Source organism: Tachysurus fulvidraco, chromosome 25 (genome assembly GCF_022655615.1).
Source record: "Tachysurus fulvidraco isolate hzauxx_2018 chromosome 25, HZAU_PFXX_2.0, whole genome shotgun sequence".
NCBI classification, from domain to species: Eukaryota; Metazoa; Chordata; class Actinopteri; order Siluriformes; family Bagridae; genus Tachysurus; species Tachysurus fulvidraco.
Window position 1 is genome coordinate 3,341,869 of NC_062542.1, and position 10,000 is coordinate 3,351,868.

The window sequence follows — 10,000 nt, forward strand, 5'->3', positions numbered from 1 at the left end:
TTTTTTTAAATGTGATTGGTTCAATAGTCAAAATAAAATTTGAGATTCTGATGAGTTTTAAATGCTGGAGCTTTCCAATATATTTGGGAGAAAACTGTAATTTCCTTTCGCACCACTCTATAGATTTGGATATTAGCCAAAAAATCGAACGGATCGATCGGAGGATTCGTTTTAAAGGTCGCCGGAGATTCCGACCTTTATTATATACGAGGAATTGAATTCCTAAAAACTCGCAAAATAAAATGTTCCATCATTTGCTTTATATACAAAGAAATTCATCTTACAAATGATGCTTCTTAAAAGGTTCTGGTCCATGGTTGGTTCCCACTGCACCAAATGTTCTTTAGACTAAAAAAAAAACCTACGGCTACTTTAAGTTTATCAAAAGTTTCATTTGGCAATAAAAAAAAATTTGGTTCTTCCTGGAACCTTTAGTTATTTATATCGTGGAACTGTGATGGATTCATTAACGAGAACTCAGTGTGGATCCTATTATTATTATTATTATTATTATTATTATTATTATTATTATTATGTAGAACTATAGAAAAGAAATGACAACAAATTTAAGCACATTTTTAATGAATTTACACAATAACATTAAGGTAGAAAATAATGACTTCTAGTATTGAAATGTTTTTCGTTTCGATTTGAACTGAAATCAACTTTTTTCATCTCCCAGTGTTTTATCATAGAGATAAAATTCCAAGCGTTAATGGCACCGAGTTCACCTCCGTCATGCTTTGGCGGGAATTACATAACAGCCTTGTTGTTCTCAGTGGATTCTACAAATGTTCTAGAGAACAGTACAGAAGCCCCGGGGATTGATGTTAGAACTATTATTTTTAAGAGTGTATGTCAGTGTTTTGGCGAATTGGATTGAACCCCTATGAGTTTGAGTCTGTGACGTGAAGCACGTGTCTTACCTTTAGCCTGTGCTGCAGAGCTGTGAGAGTAGCCGAGCGATAGCAGTGCCATTTCGATCAGCTGGTTGAAGAGCATGTCCTTTCTGACCAGCACGAACTCGGCGTGCTCTTCCCTGCTGTCGAAGTCGATGGGGTTTTCGTAGTGCTCCACCACGCAGAACACGGGCAGCATGTTACCTAGGAGACACGACAATGAGAACGTCGTCGACGCCGAGCTTCACGACGGGGTTCGACACAGAGTCGTTGTAAACCGGCAGATCCTACAACGGGAGATTTGTATTTATTATCCGTTTCTAGCACGTTTAATGACGTGGCGATTTTTTTAAAGTCTGACCAATCAGAGTCCAGAATTCCAGAATTCCGTCTTGCTCTGATCTAAAGAATAATGACGATAAGATCGCATAAAAATGCGCTTTCCAACTCGTCCCATCTTAGCGGTATTAATGTCACACCGCAATCGAATGAGGTTCCTGTATGCTGTCGAACTGTCAGCTTCTGGCGTCTTCCCAGAATGCTTTGCGGCACCTCTTGACGTACCAAGGCTTACGAGTCTGTGTAAACACTCCTGTGCTATTAAGAAAAAAAAGAAGAGACGGAAAAAAGGGAGAAGACGAATCCCTGTCCAAAGCCGTCATGTGTTGGGGTTTACTCTGCAAATATCACTTAATGCCAGCCAGCTGAAACGCTGCGCCGCTGAAATTTAGAGAAACTTGGGCTAATATTAAAGCAGCATATCATAATAAAGTTCCCTGAAGCATGAAGCCCCTGACCTCCCTGAGGAACCGAGCGTCCTCTGGCAAACAATCAACACATCGGTTAGCGTCGCTATCCCAAAACAATGTGCTGAAGGAGGCATTTTAACAGATAAAGATCTAACAATAAAGAATGCTGTGTCGGTCCGTTTCGGGATCAATCCGAGCTTTGTGTCCCGTGGCCGCGTTACGGCCCGAGCTAAATATTATTTGGGGGGGTTCGGGGGGAAGGGAGGAAAAACAATGCCTGATATGACAGCCAAGTTCGGCGAACTCTCGTCGAAGGTATTCGTAAATGAGGACGAGGACAATTAAGGCGCCAATTACGACGAGGAAGGCCTCGCTGAATTCTCCGATCTGATTGGTCAGCAGCTTCAAATCGTGGGTTTGACACATTGAAGCGCTCGTTTCTCCTCGTTCTCGTTTCCGCCACAACCGCTAAATCGCAGATTGTTCTGAATTAGCCTACCGTTAATAAACAGATTTTGTTATTTAAAAAAATGACAAGTACAGGATGTTTTGTAATAACATAAAACGATAAAACAGGAAGTGAGCTTGTCCTCTGTTCAACTAAACTAAACCTAAGTTTTGTACTTTAATAAAAGGAAAAAAAAAGTGAAGGTTAGCAAGCTGCTGTGGTATAAGAGGAATAAAACCCTCCATGATACGGAGGAAAACAATTCACTTTAACTTTAACACGATCCGGGAAGAAACAGAGCTTTTTTTATAGGTCATGAAAAGCAAAGTGAGTTTAAAACTGAGGGCTCGAGGAAAGCACTGAGAGAAATTTGAGTTTGGGTGCGATCTTTTCGTGTCTCAAACGAATCCTGACGATCTCGGATACGTTCGACACGGACGCGGGGGGATCTCAGTGTTAGTGTTTCTGTGCTACTGAGACCATCTGCGAGTGACCGTACAGAACGGCAGGAAGTGCAGAAGTAACAGACGGAAGCCATATAATAATATAATATAATTATATAATTAATATAATATAATATAGTATAAATTATATAAAAATATAATAATAACAGTTCTGACAATTCTGAGTTTCAATGGCTTCTGGAATGATCTCCACGGCCCTGCGACAGCCGTAAGCGTAAGCGACTCACCTCTCTTGTGCGAGGACTTGAGCAGGTGTGGTGAAGGTTTGAAGGCCACTCCAGAGAGTTTGGCACCGGTGCTGCCCAGGCGCGAGCGCCCCTGAGGGCTGCCGTTCTGTTCAAGCCTGGCTATCTTAGCCGGAGGACCCTTGGCGTCGGTCAAGCCGCCCACCAACTCGCAGTTCTCCTTCCCCAGGCACGACTCGCTGAGATGGTCCATCATGACTCAGCTCCACTGCTCACGGTCACCTGGGGAGAAAGACAAAAGCAGGTGGAATCGTTACTCGGGGATTCGGGTCAAGATCATTCTTATAGGATGTAAAAGGATAGATGACTGGTGTGAGCCAGGAGTGGGGCTGCAACTGATCTGATTATAGTGTGTGTGTGTGTGTGTGTGTGTGTGTGTGTGTGTGTGTGTGTGTGTGTGTGTGTGTGTGTGTGTGTGTGTGTGTGTGAGAGAGAGAAAGAGAGAGAGAAAAAAAAAGTAATTTATTTGAAATAATATTTTTACATATTTTTTTTAGATAAAAGTTGCTTTCACATGGAAAACAAAGACAATAGTTAGTTTCCGTAAAATAAATAAATAAATAAATAGATAGATAGATAGATAAATAAATAAAATAAGTGTAAAAATAAAAAAGCAAAATAGTAAACAGTGTGAAGGTCACAGAAGCACTGATTTGCTGATTATTCACGAATTCCTCCACATTTATTCCCGCTTTGTCCCGCAGACGGGACATGAACCTCATATGTTCACCTTTTAACAAATAAAGCCAAATATGTTCTCTTTTTTTTGTGTGTGTGTGTGCCATAAAGGTCTAACAAACCTTGTGACCGACGGAAACGGATTCCACGGGTGTTAATGACCCGTCATAGGACTACACAAAGAACCGTTCGGGAACCATTAGGAGAAAAAAGAACGGAACAGCGAGTCGGATCGGATGACAGCGGGATCGAGATCGTCGTTCCTTTACCTCGCTCCTAAATCCCGTGCTTTGTGAATGTACTTTGAGAAACCTACGGGTGTAAATTCCTGTGATAAAGCGAAAGATTATTTATTATGTGTTTATTTATTTTTCGATATCTATCTATCTATCTATCTAATATATATATATATATATATATATATATATATATATATATATATATATATATATATATATATATATATATTAATCAGTAGATCTGTGCAAACCCAGAAAGAGGAAGAGAAAGAGTTAGCACCGAATGTCATCATTAATCGACGCGATATATAATGCATGAGAGCTTGCTAGAGAAAGCTGTACACATTTTGTGCACATTTCTATACCTTCTTATAAAATAATAAACGTACACCTCGGTATATTAGCCGGATATCTGCAAGCTGACTCCTACTGGCCTGCGCTAACCCATCGGCAGCAGCTAGAAAGCGACACAAAAGTCAAATACACTTTTCCTGGGGAAGAACTCTCTGTCTGATCCTCGCTAACGTGTCGTGACATTTATGATGCTTCTTGCTCTTCATCATGGTGTTTTTTTTCTTTTACAGCATGTATTATGTATGACCATCCCGCTGCTGAATCCCAAGCGTACAGAGAAAGAAAGAGAGAGAGAGAGAGAGAGAGAGAGAGAGAGAGCGCAAGAGAGAGAGAGAGAGCAAACAAGTCAGGTTTCTGTGCAAATGCATTCATTTGCTGAGGATTCCTCTCCTCTGTGCAGCAGAGCTGGTCTCCGAGCACTGCACAGAGCGTGAAGAAGGAAAAAATAATAATAATAAATAAATAAAAATACAGGATGGTGATTAGTAAGTACTTTTAGGACACATAAACATCTCTCTCCCTCTTTCTGTCTTTCTCATCACACTGGATGAGGTGAGCTCGAAAGTATGTTTTTTCTATTTTCTTCTTTTTAGATTTTCCTAATCCTAGTATGAAGTCGTTTGATCAACTTTTTTTCCCCCACCTTAAATACCCACACCACAAAATATGGTTTTAATCAGTAAGAAACAATTCAAACAAACATTATAAACAAAAGCAACTTTATAATTATAATATATATATATATATGTATATATATATATATATATATATATATATATATATATATATATATATATATATATCATAAATAAATAAATTAATAATAATAATAATAATAATAATAATAATAATAATAATAATATAGAGAGAAGGAAGAGAGGAGAAGAGAGGATAATATATAATAAGCCGTACATTACAAAGATATAATAAGCCTTACATTACAAGCCATATATTAAAGCAATGCTTTCCGGTGAGGAATGTTGAGGAAAATGAAAGTAAAATACAAAATAGGTGAAAGATTTAGTGTCAAATCCACCAGGAGTGTGTGAGCTGTTTGTTTGTGTTTGCATTTATAGTTTAAATATCTAACCTGCTAATTCCTAGAATACTGTAAGACAATATTTAAGTCATTAAAACAACTGTTCTAAAGTTTGCACCAGTCCCAAGTTCAACATTCATCCTGCAGAAGCTCAAAGACTGCAGAGAATAAGGGCTTTAATGTCGGAGTTAGAGGAGAAGACAACAATAAGTGGCAATAAAACCCTGAACCACAGCAGCTTGTTAGTTACCTGGGTGTCAGTGTGCAGACATGCAGACAGACAGACATGCAGACAGACAGACAGACAGACAGACAGACAGACAGACATGCAGAACAGAATCAAACACACCTGGAAGTCACCACGTCCGAACTGGAAGCTCATAAAGGGACTGAAGTTTGTTGAGTCCAAGACAAACTTTACACTCTTCCTCCCGTCGCTCGTGCGTATGCGAGAATTACCGATCAATCCCTTGTGCGCGAGCGCGTGAACATGGACATGTCGGAGCGCAAAAAGCAGAAAAAAGCCCAAAAAAAGAGAGAACGAGGATCAAACTGTGGGTGTTAAAGTTGAGGTGATGGGAAACGAGGTAAATTGTGAATTGTACGTCGGGCTCTTTAACGGGAACACAGGCAGAGAGGATGTGTGAGCGGCTCGAGCTCTGCGCGGTGACCGACTTCAGGCGAGTTTTACGGGCTGATCGTGTCCGTGCGTCCGGGCTGATAGTACACAAGCGACCGAAAGAACGAGCGCGGCGCCGGGAACGAATTCGGAGACGAAATAAAGGCGAAGGGCATGGCGACTCACGGATTCACAAACATGCTCGTAAACCGGGAGAGCAGCTCGGGGAAACGACGCGGAACAGCGGGCGGCGCTTCTCTTCTCTTCTCCTCTCTTCCTCTCTTCCTCCCTTCTCTTCCTCTCCGGTCCGGCTGGGAAGCGACGAAGCGGACAAAACCGTAGAGGCTTCTGTTTTTTGTTTTTTTTTTACATCCGACACCGCGGCGCGTGCGTGTGTGTGTATATGTGTGTGCGCGCGTGTGTGTGTATGTGTGTGTGCGCGCGTGTGCTCGGATACACTTGCGATTCACTTTCCGGCGTCGAATGAAGGCGCGCTACAGACGCATGACAGCTTCCCCTTTTTTCCGCGAGCTCCCCCTCTCTCTCTCTCTCTCTCTCTCTCTCTCTCTCTCTCTCTCTCTCTCTCTCTCTCTATCCCCATTAAACCCTGAGTTGCATTGACTCATCACTCCCCCCTTCGCTCGGTGCTGCACGCGCTGCTCGCCTTCTTCCTCCTCATGGCAGAAAGAAAATAAACCAAACACCCCCTCCATCCCCTACAACCCCCCCGCACCACCACCCCTCTCCTCACCCCCACCCCCAGAAAACGGGCCGGTTTGAGGCGGGATTTTACATCGCACGGGCCGGAGGTGAGCGTCGCACAGATGACATTTAAAAAAAGTAAAAAACAAATAAAAAAAAGGATGATAGTAAAGAAGGAGAAGGCGGACGCTTTCAGGCCGCGCGCAGGAATTCTTTAATAGGCTCTAATGCGCGTGAGACGGCCCGGTCGATTATTACTGGAGCGCGCGTGCACGCGCCCTGGGCATGTAACACACACACACACACGCACGCACGCACGCGCGATTAAGTGATAATTGGCTGGACCGCATACGCAGGAGGGGATGAAGGAAATTTTGCAGGTAAAATGAAGCAAACGCTGAACCGAGTCGTGCACACACGCGCTGCCGGTGCAGATCCGGTCTCCACACCGACTGTAGCTCACTTCTACAACCGGCTCTCAAAACATAAGCTAATGACCTATTGTGTGCAGCAGCTGCCTGATTTTAATACCAATGCAGCTGATTGTGTGGTGTTTACTTTTAATTCTGATAAGTTGATGACCGTAACACGAGCTGCTCATGACTTTATCTGCAAACCCCAGCAGATCTTCATAACCTTTTGCATGGGAACATTTCCTTATGCAAAAGAGAAAGAGAGAGAGAGAGAGAGAGAGAGAGAGTTGACCGATAACGTGAGATAGATAGACTTCAGCTGATTAAGGTTGAGACTTAATTTATACATTATGTCATAGACGTGTGTGTTGTTCCTATATGGATTCTATGCTTGTGTGTGTGTGTGTGTGTGTGTGTGTGTGTGTGTGTGTGTGTGTGTGTGTGTGTGTGTGTGTGTGTGTGTGTGTGAGAGAGAGAGTCTGGTGTGTGTCTGTGTGTGTTGTGTGTGTGTTGTGCCTTGTAGCAGCATTGATGTTTTCCTCAAAGCTTAAAGTGCATCTCTCTCTCTCTCTCTCTCTCTCTCTCTCTCTCTCTCTCTCTCTCTCTCTCTGTGTGTGTGTGTATATATATACATATAGTATAACTGCATAATAGAATCATTGCTAAAGGTGTCCACTGCACCGCATCAGCGTACCCTTTACACCTTGGTGCTTGTGAAAGTGTGTCAAAGTTTGTTGCACATTCAGAACAATTCAGACCTGCTATTATAAATATCTTTCATTTCTCTGTCTGTTATTTGCAGCTCTAATATGCAACCTGGCTCGGCAGGAAACGTGTAAGCTTGTCAGTGCCGCTGATATTCTGCAAAAGCTGGTCAGTTTCTTATGAAATTGCAATCTGTAAAACCGCAGCACTGGTATAAAGGTGTGAAGTGCACCGCGATAAACGCTGAAGAGCAGCTCTCGCCCTGTGTGATGTAACAATTCAGATCCACTTATCTCTCTCTCTTACTCTCTCTTTCTTTCTCGCTCTCTCGTGCTTGACCTTTTTGCTGCTGAAAATAAGAGGCCTTTCCGGCGCTGACAAATTTGCACGAAGCTCACGCTGGCTCTCTGGGGATGCCAGAGCTCTTGTAAAGACCGCCGTGTGGGTGGTGTAGCTAAACTAGCTCAGAGAGAGAGAGAGAGAGACAGTGTGTGTGTGTGTGTGTGTGTGTGTGTGTGTGTGTGTGTGTGTGTGTGTGTGTGTGTGTGTGTGTGTGTAGTGACAGCAGCAATAACCCAACTAGGCGATAGAGTAAACATTCAGAGCCAGTCAGACTACCAGGCCACGCTGAAAACAGGCCCACAGGAACCCAAGCACAGGACCATACTTAGCATTTCTAATTTTTAATTTCCTCTTTGTTTTTTTCCCCCTAAACATTGTTTTATTTCTCTTACAGGTTTGTTTCAGCATCCTTAAGTGTTCTACTGTATGCAGCTCTTTTTTCCCCCACCAAGCTGGGATTTATTTGCTCAGACGTGATGCGGTAACTGGATGCAGAGTCTCTATAACGTTCCTGGAATTGTGAGCGTTAAGCATATTTGATATTTGATAGATTTTCTGTGGGTTTTTTTTCCCTCACAAACAAACTCAGGTGAGGTATAGAACAAAAACACGAGAGCAGATCAATCATGTTTTTTTTTTGTTTTTTTTTGTGAAACAGCTTTCTTTAGTAGAAGAAGATGATCTAATATTCGCGTTTCTGTATGAGTGCATTTACACTCCAAGCATTTTACGGGGATGAAAATAACATTTGTACGATTTTCCCGAAAAAAGTTTTGATGCTTCTGATTTTATATATATATATATATATATATATATATATATATATATATATATATATATATATATATATATATATATATATATGTGTGTGTGTGTGTGTGTGTGTGTGTGTGTGTGTGTGGGAGCGTGTGTGTGTGTGTGTGTGTGAACATTATGTTTTTATTTAATCTTCTGTTTTAGATATAAGAAATAAAACAGAAGATTAAATAAAAACATCAACAAAAGTTTTTTAAGGTAAAAATGTGGAATATATTATGTGTTAATGTTTTGAATGTAAATCAGACAAAATGATATTGTGTGTCTGTTGTGCTGCAAATAAACTTTCAGTCATTTCTGTCGCGTGTTTGTGTCCTATAGCGGTGCTACAGCTTGTGCAACAAGTCTGCCGTATCTCTGTCACTTCATTTCTCTCTCATTCTATTCCCTTTACGTCTTAAGCCCATGAGGAGACGCTAAAAGAGACGGCGGCCATGTTGAAATGCACCACGGAGGCTTTAATGGCCATCGTGGCCGTCTGAGAGCACGACACTGCCAAGAGGGACCTCGCTCTGCCAACAGGTGCTGACACTGCCAAGCACTCTGGCACACACACACACACACACACACACACACACACACACACACACACGTAAACACCACACTGCCCTCTCTGACATCTAGAAGGTCATGAAGCTTCAGCGATGACTTGATCTGCTATAATTATTATTAAACGCTCAATTATGCGTCCGATTGTATAAAAGTGTCATATGTAAACAACATCTCACGACAACAGCCGCAGCGGTGAAGCGAGCGACCTTAAAGCAGCTGCTGGAAAGGATCAATAAAAACAACACCACGATCAGATACGTCATTGTTACAAAGACGTCACTTTACTGACGGTTCTTAGAGACGTTCTGGGTTTCGAGCGATTCAGGTGATATTTATAGAAAACAAAAGAAAGTAGGCCGTCTTTCCTCACAGGAAGCTCGGCTTGATAGGAAAACGTACTCGGTTTTTCTATCATCTGCTTTATTTTTTCATGCGGCGTGTAAAGTTTTTGCGTGACGTGTTTTGTGCTTTGGAAATACACGACGACTTTCTACGACAGATTCACTGTAGCTTGAGCGCGAAATTAAAGTCGCTCTTAGGCGGTTGATGAACTCATCACCGGTTGAGTAATTCGAGTAAAGACAAACCACCATTTTAGATGACATTCAGCCACATTTCAAACTCCTCAGCAGCGTCGCTCTTAAAGTTCGAATCGGTTTTTCAGAGATGAATAATCGACGGCTCTGCGACAGAAAGCGTTTATTTATTTATTTTTTTCTCTCCTCCAGACCTTTCT

At 42.0% G+C, this 10,000-nt stretch overlaps 1 protein-coding gene across 8 annotated transcripts in view; it reads right to left on the reverse strand.

Annotated features, from left to right (window-relative positions):
- LOC113649747 (DNA-binding protein SATB1) overlaps positions 1-10,000 on the reverse strand; it is a 55,049-nt gene that overhangs the window by 39,645 nt on the left and 5,404 nt on the right. For 7 of the 8 annotated variants that reach the window (XM_047808659.1, XM_027157689.2, XM_027157690.2 and 4 more), the window contains exons 2-3: positions 2,788-3,027; positions 927-1,103 (exon numbers count right to left, since the gene is read on the reverse strand). In XM_047808659.1, coding sequence (XP_047664615.1) covers positions 927-1,103; positions 2,788-3,001 — 391 coding nt within the window. In that variant the 5' untranslated portion in view covers positions 3,002-3,027. Of the gene's footprint in view, positions 1-926; positions 1,104-2,787; positions 3,028-5,464; positions 6,253-10,000 lie in introns of those variants that run through there. The other variant, XM_047808658.1, reaches the window with a different exon arrangement.